We start from the raw sequence: 21,717 nt of genomic DNA, 5'->3' as shown, positions 1-21,717 counted from the left end.
TTTTGTCTCCTGACATGACGCCAATAGCACAATTGGCGTAAAATTTGTGAAAAGACAAAAAGTGAATGGTTATAAAGATAATTTGAAACCTACATTTTTAAATTTGGGTCCCGAAAAATTACAGCATGAAGGTTGATTGGTTTCACTGAACTCAGCCTAAAGTTCCCACTTTACAAACCAGCCCCATTGTTTGTGAACCAAGTAATTCGCTTCCCGTCGATTGTGAGTCTAAAGCTGATAGGGAGCTGGCAAAACCTGCTACCAGTTACTAGTAATTATTTATAAATGAGGAATGATAGCCAGTGAACCGTCACTTATTATACCTTGAAGATAGGTTCCGGTTTATTTAGTTTGCAGTGTAAATATTTAGAATGGTGTCTATATTAGGAGGCATTGAGTACAACCGAAAGTTTCCACGAAGTTTCGAGTAACGTTACACAAGGGTCAAAGTGTACGGCCCCACACACAAGCGAGCATGGGGCCATTCTCATATCCGTTTCCATTCATGAGCCAGTGGCGAAGATTCTACATTTGCCGTGGCAGTGGCCATTCCAGCCGTATAGATATAATTGTAGATCTCCACAAAGCGATCGTAATTTTAACCCACCCTGAGGAATGGTGATGGGCCTCGTCAAGCCACTTTTGGGATTTAACCTCCGAGGGTGTTTGTTCCAGCTGTGAGCCGCACAATCCACCGCGCGTAGACTTTAATCCTGCGGTCCGTTCAGCCTCGGCACACTGCGGCAACGTGTAGCAGCAGTAAAGATTAACGAACGGCCATTATTTGCAAGGAATTAAAGAGGCAAATTATAAATTGATCGTAGAGCCATTTGTCAGCGGGCAGTTGCGTGACTCCGTGTGGTTCTGGGCAACAAAAACGCGTATCCAGTGTAATTAGAATCCGATTTCCAGCGACTGTTTGTTTAATTTTTCTAAGTTTGAGTTTCTGGCCAGAGTCTGCGTGCAGTCGCTGCGTTTTCTTAAAGTCCCATACCTATTTTACGCGCAAACATAATTATTTGGGGCAAAAAAAAAACCTGAATCCCTTTTGCAACGCTGAGCATTGAAAGTAAAATCTTGCAGTGTTTTATCTCCCCCCCCCCCCCCGCCTAACCGTGAGCTCGCAGCAGCAGTGCGATCGGGTCAAACATAAACACCGCTTGGCCTCATTCATGGGCTGATAATATAATGAGCCTACTCCACTGATGCTCCCTGATCCTTCAAATGGCAAAAAAAACTACAACGCTCTCTTAAAATCACCGTAATTTTTTTGTTCAAAGTTTTCCTCACGCATCCCCCGCGCGTGCCCTATTTCGACGCTCGTTATCTAGAAGAAAGAAACAAATTAATAAAGGTTTTTTTTAAAGAAAAATCTCATCAGAGGACTAACGGGGCGGTCGGCTGAGCCCTGTGCTGTCCTGGTCGCGCCGCCATCGCGGCCACATCGATGTTAAATCGCGAGGCGAAAGGCCCCCGTGGCCATGGGGATTTTATTTTCCATCGCGGTTGCTGGGCACAGACCCGAAGGACCGAAACGCCAAGAGGCCAGCAACAGAAAAAGCACCGTTGGAAAGTGCAATCGATGAGTTAATGCGTTTTCTTGAATTGTGCGAGGCGGTTTTAATGACTTTCGGCGAAAGAGATGGATGGGAGGGAATTCCGACGTGGAGCAGTGCGAGTGAAGAAGCAGAAAGAGGTGCACTGTGAGCTGCGGTGTGGTGATCGAACACGGGGTATGGTCGAGACGAAACAGACAGTCCCATCGGCTGAGTTGGAGGAATCAATGAGTGATGTTCATGTAAAGGAGGTGACTAATCACCGGTGAGCGAGTGACTGGAGCGAATCAATGAGTGAAGTTCACGGGAAGAGTAACCGCGGTAGTAGCGATAGAAGAGCGATAAGGAGGCAACTGTCGACCAGTGAGCCAGTGACTGGGGAGTGAACCGGTGAGTCCTAGATCATCGATTACACTAGCTATTTCACTTTGAATTGTGTCGGGTGCGGCGAGATAGCAACTGGGTGTGCCACTGCAGATGGAACAGCCGTATTGCAACTTTGGCCGAAGCTGCGTTTCGTTTATAGCAGCAATGATTGTTCGGTACACCTGGCTGCGCCGATACTCGCGGTGATTCGGACCCCGGGGGAGGGGGCGGAGGGAGGGAATGAGCCGGGCCCTATGCCAGCGTCGCTCCAGGAAAGATGTGTTGGGAGCCCACTTTCCGACGTTCGTCTCTCTCCCGTTTCATGGCGGAGAGATACGGGCACAGTAAAAGTGCGGTGCGGGAAAAAAAAACCACCCCAGCGCGCACGGCTCTCGCTTGAATTCCTGCTCAGCCGGCTGACAAAGTGCCGCGTTAAAATGCAATTACGTCCACGTGTAACGCACATTCTGTTCTTAGAGCGCGCTCAATTTTCGGACGAGGTGGCTGTTTAATGTGGTGCTTTTTCACATCACCCCAGGCACGCTCACTATGCCAGGCTGTTTGCTACAGTTACAACCGTGGCCAGTGGATTTATTATTACAATGAGATTTTTTTTTTTTGGTCTTGGCCACGCGGCCCTTTGCTGCGATTTGTCGCGATCCGTACGACTCGTGTAGCGGGTTTGAAGTTTTCTCGGAGTTGTCATCTGACCCGTTCCAGATTGCGCGAGTATAAATGACCGCTAACAAGGAGGCGCCTGTAGCCACGCAAGTTTAGCCACCGGGGTCGCGATTTCTGAGAACTCTGCAGACACACTTTCTGCAGCTGTTAATTGCCTCTCAGAATCCCATGCAAATAGCGACGGCATCGCAGTTTGATAACGATATTCCCAAGTGAGGCGAGTGCAGCAAAGTAAAATAACAAGCTCGCAAAGCCAGTCCATTAATGGAGGCTCCATTACAGGCACTCGGACGCCTTATAATGCACAAGCGCTGATCGCATTAATACATCTGAAAATTTGTTTCTATACGTATGCGCGCAAACTCTTTTTCTTACCTTTTTTTATTTACCAATCTTGCCCAATTTTATATTGGGAAGCTATGTGGTAAGGTGTTTAGCAAATTATTTCGGGGGTGTTTTGTGAAAGCACATGAAGCATCCCCCGACGGATGGATGGATTGGACGGACGAAATATTTCCAGGGTATAGCAGTAAGCGGCCAATCTGATCCCTTAACAAGGATAAGCCAGGATTTCGGCCAACTTTTGAACGATGGCAGCCGGTCGAGAAATCCTCTGAGAAACGCCCGTCTCGATTTGTCAGCGTCGGTGTGCATGGCTTGAGTTTGCGAGAGACGGGGGTGGGGGGTGGGGCTACTGGTCGCTGGCCGCCGCTGTTGCTGCTGTTTATTCAAAATGTCTCCAAGAGTTCGTCAACGTCGCAAACGACGTGCGCACAGTTTTCGGTGACAGATGGAGGAAATGTTTCGCTGGAATTTTTTTCACAACCGGCCCCTGTTTAGATGGTGGTGTCAACCTCCTTCCACCACCCCCCTTCCCTCCTCTTCCCCTCCTCCACCACCCCTCCCCGCCCCCATCCATTCCTTAGGTAATTTATATTAGAGAAACATGCAGCGTGGGTTAATTGTGTAACCTTATCATTCAATCTATACCCATGCGTTTAGGCAGCGCCATTAATCTGTTAGCCAAAGGACTTCGCTTTAAAGTGGTTTAGAGGGAGTTTGCGTTCAGGGCCAGAGGTGCTGTTGCCGCCGTGGGGTCGGGCGAGTGTCACCGCCAAACACGTCACTTGCGTTTGCATCCCAGCATCCCCCCCGGGCTGTGGGGATGATGGTGGGTGGGGGGTTGTTTTTATGATCGTGACCCTGACCTTAACTTAACTCTTGACCTCAACTTTTGAGTTATTTTTGTCTTCTTTTAAACGTTACTCCTGTTGTGCTCGCGGCGTTGCGTCACGAGTTGGAAGTGTCCATTCGGAAAGTCTCGCAGATCAGTGATTCGCCCCGCGCGCTAGAAAACGGCCCGCGGAAGGAGATATCACAGAACTGCTTCTAAAATTCCTTCAAGTGACCTTTTTTTATATCATCGACTTTTCCAGCTGCACCCCTTCTACAGAGAAATATTTGTAGATTAAGTGAAAATGGCTAACATTTTTTTCGCGATTATTTTTTGTGCAAGTTATTGGGTGACCAGACTGAGACACACTCCAACTCGCTACGTTTGAGTAACCGGTTTAATCGCGAGCGACCAAATCTCAGATTGGAACCCGGTAATCCGAGCAGTACCGGCTCAGCGCTGTGATCCCTGAGCCACTCAGCCACTCTGACCTTAATAACTACAGCTACCTCTCGTTTTACGCGGGGGTTGTGTTCTTCAAAAATGGCGCGTGAATTAAAATCACGTAAATTAGACATAATTTTCCCATAAGAAATAAAGGAAATGTTTGGGATTAGGGAGAGCACACTACCGAATCTCATGCTTACATCTACGTATTTTACTGGTTACAGTACATATTATATTTACAATAATGCCATTCATGTATTAAAGATAGTAACAACCTATTTAATGGAAAAGTATATTCTTAACACGTGGTGAGATGCTTACCGGACATATTGGTAGGCAAATGTGTGCACAAGACAAAGGTCACGTGGACAGGATCTTCAAAATGGCGAGCGAGAAGGAGATGCTGATGCTGCCCGCGCTTTTGGTTGTCGTACTGTACCTCAGGCAGCATCGTTACTGAACTTTGCTGCCCGACTAACGATTAGCTCGCACCAAGTTCCATACACCATGGCCAATGCGCTGGAGTGCGTTCATTCAATAATAGTGCGCGAACAACAAACATAAGTCTAAATGAATCTAACGCGCTAAAAATCGCGTTACGTAAACGCACGTGAAACGCGAGATGATTGTAATTGTGAGCCACAGTCCATGGGCGATGGAGCCTCTGGGAGCCCTTCAACTCTGTGTGGCTGGTGCTCAGATTTGCACAAAGCCAACCCCTTCCTCCTGCCCACGTGCATTCACCCCGTCGTGGCATCTTCTGTACGCACTGCCATGACTCCACACACATCAGCCTCCGCCGCACATTATAGCACAGCTGTCCATATGTACACAATAATAATATTCATTATTATAATTTATCGCCCTTTTGTCAATGCATTTCTGGATTCAGTCTTCCCTCGCGTCAGTTTTACAACATGTTTGGCCGTATTTGCGGGTTGGTGAGGGGTGGAGGTGCCGGGATTGGTTCACATATCATGTGCTGTTGATGTCAGACAAGGTCAGGAATTGGACTCGGATGGCAAACTCCGTAGCGCAGCGCGTTAGCCCCTTGGTGGCCGCTTTCCTCCATGTACATAGGCATGTCCGCGCATGTGTGTGTGGGTGTGTATTTTATGTATTAATTTTGTTCTAACATTTTTACTCTGTTTTGTTTTTCAGGGGCAGCCTGGCTCGCGAGGTTTCCCAGGATTTCCGGTGTGTGGAAAACTCGGCAACCTAATTTAAAAGTCTTTCAAATAATATTTTTTAACAAAAAAAACTCATAACAGCAATGAAAGCGTGTCATGTGGCTCACGGGGCTAACGCTGGGGCAGAGCACTTGAGCAGGCACTCACTGCTGTGAATCCTAGATTCGAGTCCAGGTAACCACCCGTGATTGAAATGGGTTTCCAGGTGTAGCGGGAGTTGATCATCTCATCCAATGACTGCAGGGCGAAAACATCGTATTAAATTTTAATTTTTTTCAATCTTGGAGAATTAAATGTGTTCTGTCATATCATCTGCCAGGGCCGTGCTCTGACGCGAGGTGTTTCACTGCTGGCTGCGAGAGTTTCCGAATGGAAATGTATTCGTCCCATGGCATGATGCCGTTAGCAAAGAAACAAAAAAAACGACTCATAAGATCAAAAGCAGCAACAACAACAACAATCCCTCATTTACTTTTATTTAACATCAACTAACGCCCGCCTGGTTTGTGTGTTCTTTTTGCCGTGGCACGCCAACTGACGCTTTTGCCCCTCGGCAGCTCGCGTTTGCCACCGCCCTCCCCCTGCTGACCTGTCCGGAAATAAAACGTGAACCTGGCAAACCCCCACGGACTCCGTTGCATTGCATCTACTACTAATGTCTGGCCTCCAGCCCCGCCGGCCGCGCGACTCTCTCGCCGACCGGTTGCACTGGGGCACTGTTTGAGAAATCCTTCAGTGTTGCCGCGGTTTTAATTTTAGTTTGAGCACCGCTAGCCTTCCCCCCCCCCCGCCGCCACTACCCCCCCCCCACCACCCATCCCATTGCTCTTTGAGTGGCTGTAACATTTAAGCTCTTGGCGCTGGTGATCCTCAGGTGTTCTCATTAATTTTCTGTTGACCGAGCCAGACATTTCCATGTTGTAGGAAACAAAGCAAAGTGCTTCGGGGGCAGACCAGAAGGAAAGATCGGCCACCTTCATCATTGGCACTGCCTCGTGACAGGAATCGATCCCCTGACATGGCTAACAACTTCAGAGCAATGGCAATTATTCTCTGTCGTGAAGAAGGATGGTAGCCGAATGTGTTTGCCAAACAATGTTATGCTATAGCGTGGTATTATTAACGAAGATGGTGAGTTTCATTTTTATTTTGTTATCTGTGCTTGTGCACCACTGCCAAAATATTTCCTTGTTGTTTTTTTAATTATTTCAAAGCGCTCCGGATTTTAAAAAACATGTTTTTGTTGTATTCCCGTTCGTGAGCGTTTCCTGCGGTCGGTGCGAGTTCTGACGGACGTTGTGATCGTTTGTTGTCAATTTATCCGCCCCGCAAGTCCACAACTCCATTCACCGATTTAACCACCCTTCCATCCAGACATAATCCAACTGCCAGTGCCAACAGCTTACCGCAGAGGCACTAACGTCCTTTAGAAAAATCCTTTTACCTATTTGTAATATCTACTGACCCATTATACAAGAATCTCCTGAAAGCGATCATCTGAGATGGATGAGGGAAAATAACTGCAGACGTTAAAAATATTAAGGATAACATTAAAACACCAAAACGCTTCCAGGGGAAAAGCGTGTCTGGGTTCCGGTTAGGTTCCCCACTCTCCAAATGTTTGGCCGGATGAGCTGCGTTCCGAGCGAACCGAGCCAGCAGCAGATGTGAGAATCTTTGCCTGCGTTATAAAACTTGAGAAATGTTTAAACGCATTTAAGGGAAACGGATATATAGGCCTTAACAGCCGCCGGCTAATGCCAAAAGTAGTATTTAGCCTTTTTAGCACAAACACGGGGTTTTGTCAACAAAATTAGCTTCAGTGGACATCCGGCCGGGCCCTCTAGCGGCAGAGGCAGCACGATCAGACACGAGTCGCCTTCGCCGACGTAAAACCACAACGCGCGGTGCTGTGCAGGCGACGCGAGGGATACGTTCAACGTTATGGCCTTCGCTCCTTTTTGTCGGAGTTATTGATGGGTGGTGGGGGGGTTGTTTTACTGAACACAAATATGCAGACATATTGCACGCATAGGAATAGAGATGTTCCCGGTTGGTTATCTTCATGTCAGAGTTGCGTTGAGCATGTGCTAAAGGCCCCCCCCCATTTGTTCTGCTGGCTGGGAAGTGTCATCAGTGTAGCATGGGGGGGGATGGTGGGGGACTGGCACCCATGGAGCATTTTTTATACTTCAGAGAAAAGTTCACTTGGCCCGGAAAAAGATTAAAGCTCCGTTTCACAGCTGCGATTGAGAGATGTGTGTGTGTTTTTTTGTGTGCATATTTTAAGAAGCCAGGAGTGAGGCTTTTGGGAAGCGAGTGGATGATCGCAGAGCTATAAGGGAAGAAATGTAAAACATCCATAGCGGTGCAATGCAGATGTTCAGACAACTTGTCACAATAACCCGACGATGGAGACAGCTTGAGGAGAAGCGCAAACGGTGATGTCCCTCCTCGCGAAAACTCGCCGATTGGTCCCCACTTGTCTGGCGCGAGATGGGAAGTGGGACCCCGTACATATTCGTGTGGGTGTGGTGGACCTTTTACCCCGTCTTTCTGTGTGTTGTGGCTCTGTCCACGTGTAAAACATCAACACTGGGGCGTGGTGTTGGCCACCCACCCCCTCGTGTGCCATGCTGGTCTTCATAGGTGCCCGCTGACAGCACTTTTCCCCAACAGTCTGATGAAAGCTATACAGGGGACCTTTTGGCTTATTTTTAAGTCGTCGATTTGAATTCAAGAGACGCGTGTAATATGGCGAATAGCGAGTTAGAATAAGCATGAGCAGTCCGGTGCTGTCACGGGATATTACCAGTGCCGGATTATCCTAGCAGCACAAGTAGCTACATAATGCTACAGGCCCCGCACTTTCAAGGGCCCCGCGCTAAATGCTTTCAAGCTATCAATTCCGGATCAGTGATTCTGCACTTGCTCTATTACGATAGTACTATGCCGCCTTCAACTTTTATGAACGACTGGGTGTTTGAGGTTAGCGATTTGTCGTATTATCTGGCTGTATAGCAAATGAAAAAAATACAATCTTTACTATGCAAGTAAAAAATGTATGTGTTTTAATATATATTTTTAGGGCTCCTTTATAACATATGCTACAGGCCCCGCACTAGCTTAATCCTTCACGGGATATCACGTGTGAGATGGGGAATGGACAGCGCGTGGCAGGATAAGCACGTGCATAGAGGATCCTGTTTATGCAGATTCACCGTCTGTAGTTTCAATAATGTCTTGAGTAATCATCTAGGTCAGTAACTTCACACATCCTCTCATGAAAAGCATCTGCAAAGTGTTCAGTTTTAGCGTGTACCACGTGCTCTATTAGTATATGTATGTCTTTGTTTTTATATCTCTGTGTGTGTGTGTGGGGAGCAGTAGTGTAGCAGTTAGCGTACTGAGCTACGAACCCGGTTACCTGAGTTTGATTCCCGCTCGCAGCCAACAGCAGTGACTCAACTTCAAATAAGTACCTTGTGCGATGTGTAGCGACGGGGAGGCCCTCGTTCAGCAGTGGACTGCCCAACGTGCTGGGCATGTACACGTTTCCATCCCATTACTGTTCATTCTCGCAGCAGCGGCTTTTGGCTGGCCATCGAACAGAGAGGGCCACTGCATCGCGCGCTTTCAGATGTGCTTCTGCGGCCGTCTGGAACGCTCTTTCTTCCGACGTTAGGAAGCCACTAGAGCTATGCACTTTTAAGTCTAGATTGATAACTCATTTCTTTAGAACTGCTTTTTGGTGTTTAGTTTGTTGTCCTTCCCCCGCGCCTCCTGATAGCGCGGTTTTTTTTTTATGTACGGTGCGAAATAAGTTGAACATGGATACAAACGTGCTTCTCTCCATGTTAGTCGCAACGCGGATGGCAGCGGGATCGGCGCGTGTGCGTGCGCGCGCGCGTATTTGTTTGCTGCAAATCTTGGCGCGTGTTGGGGGGTGGGGGCATGGCGTTGGAACGCTCTTGAAGCTTGACAGTGCTCCCGTATTGGTTTAGCACGGAGCGAAGTTAAACGCCGCCAATTCTGGCACGCATGACAACGCGCATGCCCGTGTGCGTCTGCTGTAATCATTTACCATTGCGTGTGAGCTGTGTTTATCCGTGTTGTTGTTTTTCTGGCAGGAGTTTGCAGTGCCTGACATGCTGGCTGAGCGCTGTTCGTGTCAGGGCTCTGTCGGTGTACGCAAGTGTGTGCGTGTGCGCGCGTTCATGGGGAGCGGTAGCGCAGTGGTTAGCACACTACACTTCTAAACCGGCGAGCCGAGTTCAAGTCCCACTCGCAATCAATAACAGTGGCAAATATTTGATCCGGTAGAGTGTGTAAATTTCAGCACTGGGCAGACAAAGGCGGCCGTGCGTGGTGTTGACCACCCACCCCCTCCTGTGCTGTGCCGGCCTTCGTCGGTGCTCACTAACAGCACTTGTCCCATCAGTCTATTACAGGCTACACGGGGGGGGGGGGGGCTTTGTCTTTGGGGAGCGCTGTCAGAGTGTCAAACGCACTGTGCTACAAACCCAGAGGGCCGAATGCTATTCCCAGTCATGGCTAATATCAGTGGCAAGTGATATCTGAACTGGTCCTGGGTCTCCCCTAGGTCGACTTAACCTGAAATTAGTACCTGGTGAGGTGTATAAGCATCAGCACTGGGCCAGCCACACCACCTCCCCATCATGCACAGTATCAGTCTTAGCAGATGCCAGCCAACAGTTGCACTGTTCTATAGCTCTAAACAGGGGATCATCATCTTTGTGTGTATGCACGTGTGTATAAAAAGTTTAAACGATAAAGTACGTATGGTACTTGATGTACCACCCCATTGTGCACCAATGTCAGCCTTAAAAACTTCTCACGAAGTCTATAATGCCACAACAGTATTACACAAGGCTGAGCGAGGCATCTGGCGTGGAAAAGAGGATTTAATTACTTTATAATGATATATGATTATCTCTGGGAGACATTAGTTTGAGCTGTGTTTTGCCGAATGTTGTTCTTTAACGACTTTGAGGCATTTCGCATAAAGATGTAGCCTGCTTGGAGGGTCTTGGCCCGTTGCCACAATTGCTCGGGAAATTGTCATAATTAATGCTTTGGGGCATTAACTCGTTAATTTAAGCCCCGTGGGAATAAGTAATGGTTTGACATTACGTCTGGGCACTTTCTATCCTTTTCTTGGAGCCTTCTTAAGATGTGCTACGTCTGTCTTACTGTAGGCCTACAGAGGCAATGGAAACTCTGGTAACAGATATCTTTACATTTGATTCAATCTTGATTTGAAGCTTTCGCGACTGCAGGAATCCACACTCTTTGGTTCTTTCGGTAAAGTCAGGTCGACAGAAAATTAATAGATCACGACGTTTCGATCGCAACACAAGCAGCCGTCATCAGGCGAAACAAACACAGCAGGAGAACTGCTGACGACGGCAGTTCACACAATATCAATGGCTTCCAATTTTTAATGTTTTTACTAAAGGCGTAACTGCCTGGCTAGATTCTGGAACACAGCTAAGCAGTGGGGGGGAGCAAGGGGGGGTTGCCACCTAATAATAATAATATGGATGTGGGGGCACCCATATCCATGTTATGGAGCGGCACCCATGCCCACACCCTCAGCGTAAAGCTCCTCGGGTCGAATGAGACCGTGAGAGCAGAATGTGCAGGATCTGACAGCAGGGCGAGGAAGAGAGTGGTGCTGTCAACAGCTTTGCCCGTAATGGCCGTACAGACACAGTTACCCTGAACTTGAGTGCCACCTCAGCCACCCTGGGTAGGCACACTCTGAATGTGGGGTGCATATGGGGAAACATGCCCGCTCCGCCCCACCCCCACCTACAGGCCTACCCGTCCCCATGGAATGAACCCTGTGCTCCGGGACTTGCTCGCTTGTGTGGTGCTTGGCACCTTGGCTGTGAAAATAAGCAACCCGTCGGCTGTAACAGCGTGCATCTGGGAATTCCCGCGGTAGCGTGGCGGAAATGCGGGGTCAGTGGGACGTGGGCCCCCACAGAATGGGGAACGAACGCGATAACAAACGACCGAAGCTGTGATGAATAACCACTGGGCGCGTGAGGTTGGACTCCCCGAGAGGGCCTTGTCCAACCTGGAAAACCCCCCTTGCGAACAGGAGACGTGCAAAAGCAGCCACTAAACGCATAATAAACTGTTTATGCACGCGGGACGAAACGCGAACCCGCACACGTGCCACTCACCTGCGTGTACGCGGCTCGTGGCACCAGTCTGCGTGTGTGCACGTGTGCGTGCGTGCGTGTTTGGAAATGATGTAACAGCGCGACGAGCGGCGGCGCGAAGGGCAGACGGCATTACCGCTTCCGGCCAACATCAGCGGCGAATGATTGAGAACTTTGTTCAGCTCCTCGCCTAAGTTAAATGAGTACCTGCTCGCGGTGTGTATACATCAGCACCGGGGCAAGGCAAAGATGGTCTTGGCTTGGTGCTGGCCACACGTGTCCCCTCGACGTCCGTACTACGCCAGCCGTACTCGCTAAGAGCACTTGACCCCCAACGATCTACGACTCGACGTGGGATCTGTATTTGAACAACCGTCGTGGTGGCTAGGAGATGTTAACTACCTCACCTGGTATACAGGAGGTCGTGGGTTCGATCCCAACCCTGAAGCCTGCTGTATATTTGGAGTTTGTATGCCTCTCTCCCCGTGGTCTTTCTCCACATTTAAAAACATGCGTTTAGAGTATTGGGCTACAATACATTTTTTACGTGATAAGCCACTTCATTTGTGGCCAGGTCACTTCTGAACAAGAGCTATATAGTTCAGTGGGCCTTACCTGGTAAAATATAAATAAGTCTAGATTTGAAACTTTCGTGACTGCAAGGATTCATACTCTTTGGTTTTTTCGGTAAAGTCACGTAGGTAAAATAAAATAAATGAAAACAACTAAATTAAATCACGACGTTTCGGAGGCAACACAAGCTCCCCCCCTTAACCTGTATATAATATCGGGTCTCTTAGAGCTCTCTTCACTTGATACGGCAATTTTGCTGTGACGGTTTCCACCTGAAGACAGAAGCTTGTGTTGCCTCCGAAACGTCGTGATTTAATTGAGTTGTTTTCATTTATTTTATTTTACCTACGTGACTTTACCAAAAAACCAAAGAGTAAAAATATAAATAGTTTAGTATAATGTAGCGTTATTTACCAATGGAGGTTTTAGTCAATTGTGCATTCATGGTGTAATCTGTTGTCAATGACACTAGGCTCTCTGACCTGGTTGTTACGAGAGAAATCACTTTTCGCTGCAAGAATAACCATTCCTGTTCATATTTTTTTATTTTTTTACTTGCACGTGCGGTCATGGCATCAGCAGTGACTAACTCAAAAGTGCACGATATATACACCCACATACACACTTTACATACGTAGTCAGTATGTGTGTGTGTGTATGATGATTGCGCACATCGGATTGTTGAATGAAAGGATAATTCACGTGGCTTTAATTTCAGTGACTCCGCAGTGTTTACGGTATCGTCAGGGCGTAACCGATCGTGTTTAGCCATGGGCATGGAGGGGGGAGGTGAGGTTGTTTAGAGTTGTAAGGGTGGGCGGGGTTTGGGGGAGGGTGTGGAGGAGGGAAATTGGGAGGGGAGACCCCCCCTTTTTGGCCGCATGCCCCCCAAACGCCGGATGTAACGAGCAGCTCCGCGTGCAACCCCCCCTCTCCCCCGTTGAGCTGGTGACAGGCACACGTTACCACCGGGCAGCTTTTCGGCGACCGATGCATTATTTCACGAGAGACGAGGGCGGCCCTTCTTCCCCTGGTTCTCTGCCTCACTCCTAACCTCCGCTGGCTTTGCTGCTCTCCCTGTCGCTCATTTGTTTTCCTTTCCGATCACCTGTCACTTTCGCCCGATTGTCTTTGCTCAAGCTAATGTACCCCCCTAATTGTTTGCAGTTGCTCTGTTGAAGCGTCGTCGTGTTTTTCGCTGCCCTCCGTTTCCCGTTATAATTCTCGCGTGTGTTTGTGTTTTCTCTCTCTCTCTCTTTGTCGTTTGTTTTAGGGCCCAATTGGACTGGATGGAAAGCACGTACGTCAAATATCTCGGCTGCACAGAAGCATAATTGTTTTAACTTTCGATTGTTAATGTAATGGGCGTGCGTGTTTAGGGTCTGGCTTTTGTACAACGGAATTAAATCTACGGTATTTATTCTAGGATTGTTTTAGAGTTTGTGATGGCGCAGTGTGTATAGTGGACTCGGCTTGGATAACCCCGGCGACCTAAGTTCGATTCACAGCCACGGCTAACATCAGTGGCGAGTGATATCTGAACTGTTGCTGCCAAACCCCCCATCCAACCCCAAACTGCCAACTCCCCACCCTCTTCACCAGTCCGTACTGACCCGCATGGTGAAGTATGGTCAAACTGACCGCCAAGGCATGGGGGAGACATTCACCCACCAGTGGATTGACGCAGGGCAGTAGTAGATTTATTATGAAAAGTATTCAAACTATGAATACTCAATAAAATATGCAGCGTTCTCAAAAATGTTTTGCCGTACTTAGACTATTTTAAACTGTTTTTTTAAACTAAAACTCACAAAAAAATTAGTAAGTATAAGCAAAGAAGAGGAATTTACAGTTATTAAGCACTTACATGCAACTGCATCTCGCTGGATTCATTTACAGCTCTGTCATAAATATTCCAATGCCTCGAGTGATTATTCATAGCCCCTTCCCCGCTGTTTATGTTCGCAGGGTCAGCCGGGTACCAAAGGAGAGCTTGTGAGTTGTCTTTTAGTCATCTCAGTTGCTACCGCCGCCACCACCACCACCACCGCCACTACCGCCACCACCACCGTCACTGCCGCCACCACCGCCACCACCGCCACCACCGCCATCACCGCCACCACCACAACCGCCGCCACCACCGCCATCACCGCCACCACCGCCACCACCACCACCACCGTCACCACCGCCACAACCGTCACCGCCACCACCACCATCACCGCCACAACCGCCACCACCGCCACCACCACCGTCACAGCCACCGCTGCCACCGCCACCACCGCCGTCACCGCAGCCACTGCTGCCACCGCCACCACCACGACCGGTTTCCCCTACACTCTCACATGGTCCACTTTTTGAAGCAAGAGTAATAGTGCCTGTGTCCACCGCACAAATGGCTCAGAAAAGATGGACTTTAACAAAGCGACAAGAAGCGATGCTATCTACCCTTTGAATACGCGAAAAACAAGTCGACAGTTTGGAATAGAACGTTGCAGGAAAACGTCGATGAAGTCATAAAGATGAGGTTACAATCTGTGAGACACGTGTGAGGAACGGAGGAGGAAAGGCTTAAGCAACTTGGAGGCTGGGAATAGAGCGTGGTGGGAAAGCATTGCGCAGGGGTTGTGATGGGAGGGACACGTGTGCAGAATAGAGGAGGGCAGGTTACCAATGTGAGCATTGGATTGGCACCCTGTGATTGAGGACCAAGGGAAAGATCTAAAGCCAGATGGCAGTGTTGATGATGAGACTGCAAGTGTGTTTACTGCACAACAGTTATGGGATTGATTAGCAATGGATGTCCACATACGGTGCGAAAGAAGTTCAACATACATACATATGTTGGCCGTGATGAACTCTTCACCTCGACCTTGATGTGGCCCCTGCATCTCTCAGTTTGTCCCCCATGTCCCCCATGTTCCCCGTGCACTCATTACACAGCCCCGAGGCTGTGTTGAGACGGCCAATGGGAGAATACATGACGAATCGAGCTCAAAATTGGCAAACTCGCGGAAACGACTTCGATAGAAACCAACTTCAAACGCTGCCACACCGAGTCACGCGCCGAAGCCAACCTTTTGCCGTAACCACTTTGAGGCAGGCTAATAACAGTGCCGTATACAATAACACGATAGTAACAATGGTCAACGACAAACCCTCCCCCACCACCACCACACGCAGCACGCTATCCCTCTGGGTCTCAAATAATTGTTTTTCCCCCAAGGGACGTATGCAAAAAAAAAGTTCAACATCTTCCGGTAATACATAAGCAAGTAAAAAACACACAAATCGTGGCGGGCCCTGGCGTTGATTGTCGGCGCGGTGGCGACGATTAGAGCCGCGCTCCCCGGTTCCGTGAGCCGTGACAGAGGCGCTGATGCTCTTAGCCGCTTTGGGTTTCCGATCTCGCTGGTGACGGATGCCCGGCGAGCGGCCACCGTGGGTGGCACAGAGACGATGGCGCTCAGAACTCGCCAGCCAAATCTGGACGCGCGGCTCAACTGTGATGTCTCATCCCTGGCTCAGTCTTGGCTCAGTCGTGGGGCGTCCATCACTGTGCGGTTTCAGGTGCCCTTCTACACGCAGCCTTGTCCTGAGTCGTACAGGAGAGAGTGTGTATGTTAATTGGTGACTGTATACTGTACGTTTGCATTTTGCAGCAGTTATCTGCTTCGTGTATTGGGTGAAACGGTGGCGCAGTGCTTATTGGCGCATTGGGCTCCAAACCTAAACACCTGAGTTCGACTACCAGCCACGGCTAATGTTAGTGGCCAGTGATATTCAACCTGTTATTGTACCCCATGGCTGACAGAGTGTCGGAAGGCCTTCATCCAGCAGTGGACTGTTAAATCTCTGAATATCTGTTTGCAGCTGGGTGGCTGTGTTTTTTATGCTTGGATTTTTTTCACTGCATCGCATTTCAAATCTAGAATTAATAATTTACAGGCATTAAAAAAATCCCGCTGCTGGATGAAGTCTTCCCCAAGCTGTGTCAGTAATGGGGGGGGGGGGGGGGTTGTATGACCATACTTCACCACACTGATAAGTGCGGGTTGGTCAATAACAGTGCTAATCGCAACTCCAAATAGCACGGTTGGCTACGTACGGTGCAAAAGAAGTACAACATACATACAACAAGCCATTTCAATGTCATTGGGCAAAATGCCATTGGGCAAACATCATCGATGTCAGATCTGAGTATCAGAGCGTTGGGTCAAGGTTAGGGAGTCTGAGGGTCGGCCAATTATCGTTTTGCAAGAAAACGTGAGATCTGGGCTCGAGCCATGCCCCCTGTGCCAGCGGAGCCCTTTTGGGGCCCGACACGTTGCCTCCCGCACAAACACCAGCCCTTGAAGTTGGCCAAAAAAAGACGGTGAAATTGTTGGGGGGGGGGGGTTAAAGAAATAATTATCAAGGGGGACGAAAAGCAATTAATGATGTTGTTTTCTCGAAAGAAACAAGAACCCACATCAAATGTCGGCTTTAAAGCTGACCTCGTGACCCCTTTACAGCACAGCTCTGCCAGAGCCATTCGTTTAAATTCCCGCAACTCTGTCACTGTATTGTTATCGTTAGGCAGCGGTAGTAAACAGTCGTAATGGGCAGGGCAAACAAATACGGAGTGGTCCAGTGAGCAAATACAATACGGGCTTGATGAACGGCTTGATGAAAAGCATTGCAGAGCAAATGTAAGTGCCTGCAGAATTCCTGCAACACGGATTAAGGAACATGTTGGAACATCACACGGCTTGCATCCAAAACAATGTTGCATTAATGAAAGACTGCAAACATCATCATCATCGTCATCATCGTCCAGATTGCTCGGAGTTCGGAGTGGTTGTGGCATCTTGCACAATCAGCCTACATCTCTCATGATCTCGTGCCAGCCTTGACGCATTCACCGCAGTCATTCCAAGCATCGCTCTGGCACCATTTATCCAAGACATCTTCTGCCTCTTTTCTCCACGTTTTCTTTTAATCATCCCCTCCCTTCCCTCGATCACCTCAATTTTGTAGGCCATTATTTGCTCCGTGATCCAGTTTTCTGACAAGAAATTGCAGCTCAAACTTTTTTCTACAACACCCAGGGCACTGGTTTTCTACTAGAAGTCCAGCTGACTTCTCGTCGTCTTTCATTGCACCACACCGCTCAAAACTTTCAAACCTTTTACGGTCACGTTTGTTAAACACCCAACATAGGATACGCGATCGGAAACACCAGCGATCGCATCATTTTCAACTTTGTCGCCCGTAGAATAGATTTCTCTTTACAAATGGGTGTCAGCGCAATCGCCGCCCCCCCCCCCCACCCGTAGCCATTCCACTTCATCTCCTAGCAGACGGACACGGGGGGCGTAACCCCGAGGTTCTGGCTAAAATCCACCGCGGGTCAATCAAATCTGCTCTGGCCAAAATATCCGCTAGCTCGCCAGTTCTCGAAATCCCCTCTTCCCCCAACACAAACGAGACCGAGCATCTAACTTGTGCGTTTCAGCAAAAACTTCCCAGCAAAAATTAAATTTAAGGAAAATAAAAATATTTAAAAAATAAAAAAAAATCTAAGGAAAAGGGGTCATCATTTCCATGCAGCGCACGCTTGGAACCAGCAGCACTTGGAAAACGCACACGGAACGGCCGAGCCTCTCTCGCGATGGCGCCATCAGCACTAGCGAGGAATATTTATCGAGCGATTACAAGCCGGAATGGAGCCGAGCCTGGCCAAAATGAAGCCCACGTCTGGCTGGACGTCAGTCTGGCCCCACCGGCCCACTGGGGGGGAAACGCAGGGAGAGCCTGCTGGTGTCGGAGGTCTGGCCGCTGCCCCGGGGCTCAACAGCCCTCGCCGGCATTGAGCGCTGGCCCCCCGTGGGACTCCAGCCGCCTGGGGGCCCGCTCGACCCCCTCGAGCCTGTTTCGTATCTTTACGGGAAATTCGAGCTCAAAAAAACTTAACGCATACTTGCGCAAAAACGCACGCAGCTTTGATGTTGCGCTGGGAGCCGTGCGGTTTTGTTTAAATTTGTCAAATTGAATGCGATCGCATTTACTTACGGCTAAAAATTGTCCTAAGATGTTGAGCGTGGAGAGCGTGTTGTGGCCGGCTCTAAATGCCAGCCCAATATTTTGCTGGAACGGAAAGCAGGATTTTTGCAGCCAGCCCTTTAGGTGAAAGCAAATCAAGGGAGACGCGAAGGTTCGTGTTTTAGCACCGATTGCGACACTAAACGATTGGCATTTCTCATCCCTCGGCGGTCGAGGAAAGGGTCTCCTGGCCGCATACACGGGGGGCTGCGATCACGAGGTTGGGGGTGGCTGCTTGTGCAACTACGGTCAAGTGAAAAGCAAAGTGTGCGCTTGACCGCTTGTCTGAATTTTATTTTTCTTTGCAGGGCCCTGCTGGTCCAAAAGGAGATAAGGTACGAACTGCTCCTGGGCTCCTCCAAGCCCCCCCCGCCGCCCCCCCCCCCCCCCCCCGTGCACGCATGAGTGCACGTGGGAACACGTGCATTTCTGGTCACCCTTGGCACAATTTTTATTCCGTCAAATAAAAAAAAAATGTATCTGTTAATTTCTAAAAAAAAAATCTGAAGGGGTAGCTGCTGGGGTATAAAGTTTGCCGATGATCCGTCTGGCCTGATGTTTTCATCTTTGCCGCCGCATAAGCCAGACACCGGGGGCGCTCTGCGCCAAATTTATTCACGTGTGAACTCCACATCGGCAGGCTCTAAGCCGGCGCACATCCGTCACGTCAGATTCATACGATCTCGCGGGTGCCCTCAAAGGAAAGTAATACAATACGATCCCCCATGAGCTCCAAGTGCACGCTAACGCAACATCATTTCTATAAAAAAAAAATCTCTCCCGAAAATAGTCTTGCCCGCTTGATTGGTTGGCCAGTGATCCAGGGACGCGTGACCCCGGTGTCATCAGCACCTTCAGATCAAAAAACAACCGATGCAGACATGCAGCGGAGATTGTATCCGTGCCAATAAATCCAAATGCATTTTCCTGTGCACGCTGATTAATGACCCCTCATGAATCATCGCTCATCACGAAATCACCAGGGACGCACCAACATCTCGTCAGATCTTGGAAGCTAAGCATGGTTGAGCCTGGATAGTGCTTAGATGGGTAACTATGATGGACAAACGTTGTTTTTAGGCTGCTACAGGGCCACATCGTGTGCTGCAGAGGGGCAGTGCAGCAAACTACAATTTTGTTACTGTACTCGTATGCTCCCACGTGCATGTTCCCCCGCCTTCACCAACCCACATCGTGACCAGTGTGGTGAAGTTTGGTCAAATGACCTCCACGGCCAACAATGCTTTGGGAGAGTTCTCATTCAGCAGTGGACCGACTCGAAGGGGGGTGACGTTCCAATTCAAGGTTGCTATTTTCGAGATCACGGTCTCCTGGTTTTATTCGTTTGCTGTTAAATCGAAACCACCGGTCAACGGAGTCGAAAAATGCGGTGCAGTCTGTAGTAGGTATAGGCATGGTAATAAGCCGGCTACCGGCAACCAAATTGACAAAAAGAGTAAAAAAATTCGAAATCGGTAAAAAGAAAATCTATATTTCAAAGCCGCAATGCACGTGAATACGAGACGCGGTCCTTAATGAATAATGTCACAAAGGTCCCAAAGGAGTCCTTAAAGAGCCGCAAGTTGCCGAACCCTGTGGTATAAGCGCATATGCTGAGAAGGAAAGGGATTGTGTTCTGAGAAACTTGTAAATGTGAGACAGAGTAGGCTGACGTATGCAGCTGTTGACTTTAACACCAAAAGTAACAACTTGAGAGGTGTGGGCCCAGAAAGCTGAAACGCATATTGCGTGACACCCTACTGTACATGAATACAGATGTACAGTACAATTAATCATTGCGGTAGTGCGTCGCTTTTCGGACGCAGCGAATAACTTCTTTAAGTTGAAATGTGTCGCATGGGACAGATTCCATCCAATCATGGTTACGATCATGATGCGACTGTCAAAAACTTCACGCCTGAATCGCAAAACACTCTGCCAGCAGCGGTTAATTAAGATCAAAAAAATCAGGTTTTTTTTAACGATGGAAAGTTACCGAATTTCAAACAAAAAAAGGGGCAATTTTGATTTCGAATAAACCGAAATATTTCTCACACTTTTGATGTGCATTTTTACTCTCCGACCGTCGTTTTCCACCACTTCACACAATGATCTCCTTCTTTTGCAGGGCGACCAGGGTGACATGGGCGCGAGGGTAAGGTGGAATCGAGGCACCGGCCCGCAGCTGTTTTAATTACGCACGGCTTTTTGAGCCTCGAGATACTAACATTAAAATAACAGCCGTTTGTTTTTTTCTATTTCAACTTGCCTCCTTTCGGCTCTGGTGGGGTGAGCAGAGAGAGGGTTGGTGGTGGGGGGCGGAGAGCTTGGCTCCACTGCACTTGCTATTTTGTTTGATTTCGTGCAGCCCAGAAGTGGCGGCGGCGAGAATTCCGATCCGTCACTTAATTCGCTGCTGACATAATCTGCAAAAGAGGAATGCGGCAGAAGCCAGCAGAGCGCCCAGAACAAACAGAAGCGGGCGTCAATTACGCCGCGCGCATGTGGATCTTGTCTGCGGCTCGCGGAGGATTTTATTTTTTTCTTTCTCCAAATTTGCTGCCAAATTTCCACAAAACAAAGAGAGAGAGAGAGGGGCAGCCCGCGGGTTGCCGCGGTGAGGCCCCGGAGAGGTCCACCCCCACCCCACCCGATCGGTGGCAGTTTGTCTGGTGGCCGGGCCCTGGCAACCGCTCATCCGTGGCTGTTTGCGGTCGAGTCAGACGCGCAAAGGCGTCGTGGGGAATTGGGTTTAGCAGCATCTGCGCTGTGCCGCCGCAGGACTTGCCCGAGCTGAAATGCCGCTGTTGCTTACACAATTCCTCTCACTATTTACCGTCCCTGAAGCGACGCAAACGTTTCACGTGCGCAATAATGACCTCGTTATGAAAAAAAATGCAGTTTCCGTAATTTAAATAGTTTGCAGCGCGGTGGTTGATGCTAAATGAAAAGGAGCCTTATTAGAGATTAAAGCTTCCCAGAAGGCCAGACAACGAGGGACATCCATTTACCGGTAAACCGTCTGGCTCGCTGTCCCAAATAGGTTCGCTTCATGGCCCCGGGTTAAGCCAAATGCCTAGGCTAGACAAACAGATGAGGTTTCTGTTTAAAATCTCTAAGTAGCATCGGAAAACTGCCCTTTGCTGCCATTGCCGGCCGAAAATCTGTAACGCGAGCGTGGCTTAAATGAGGGCGGCCCTTTAAATGAAGGCTGGGCCAGTGCAGAGGTGAAGGGATTGTGATCGTGTGTCGACCCTCCTCAAATCCGATCACCTCTCGCCCAACTTAAGAACCCTCTAGCCCCTTTCGGCCTCAGCCCCTCAGATCTTGACGGCTGCCAGAACACTGATGACTGGCTTTGCTAGCATTTATTTTGGAGAAGCAGAAAAAAAAAGCTTTTTGGCAAAAATAAAATTCAAAGCGACTTTGCAAAACAATGCCACCTACGGCTAGTG

The 21,717-nt window shown here is 48.9% G+C and overlaps 1 protein-coding gene across 1 annotated transcript in view; it reads left to right on the top strand.

The window, feature by feature from the left end:
* Positions 1 to 21,717, top strand: part of LOC116940189 (uncharacterized) — a 267,752-nt gene that overhangs the window by 156,084 nt on the left and 89,951 nt on the right. Inside the window, exons 10-14 of the mRNA XM_032949577.2 lie at positions 5,386 to 5,421; positions 13,455 to 13,481; positions 14,150 to 14,176; positions 18,571 to 18,597; positions 20,391 to 20,417. Coding sequence (XP_032805468.1) covers positions 5,386 to 5,421; positions 13,455 to 13,481; positions 14,150 to 14,176; positions 18,571 to 18,597; positions 20,391 to 20,417 — 144 coding nt within the window. The remainder of the gene's footprint in view (positions 1 to 5,385; positions 5,422 to 13,454; positions 13,482 to 14,149; positions 14,177 to 18,570; positions 18,598 to 20,390; positions 20,418 to 21,717) is intronic.

The sequence above is a fragment of the Petromyzon marinus genome, chromosome 8 (genome assembly GCF_048934315.1).
Source record: "Petromyzon marinus isolate PM22_M1 ecotype Great Lakes invasive population chromosome 8, UKy_Petmar_22M1.pri1.0, whole genome shotgun sequence".
In the NCBI taxonomy this organism is placed as follows: domain Eukaryota; kingdom Metazoa; phylum Chordata; class Hyperoartia; order Petromyzontiformes; family Petromyzontidae; genus Petromyzon; species Petromyzon marinus.
The sequence above is the reverse complement of the archived record's forward strand: the minus strand, read 5'-3'. Positions and strand labels throughout refer to the sequence as shown.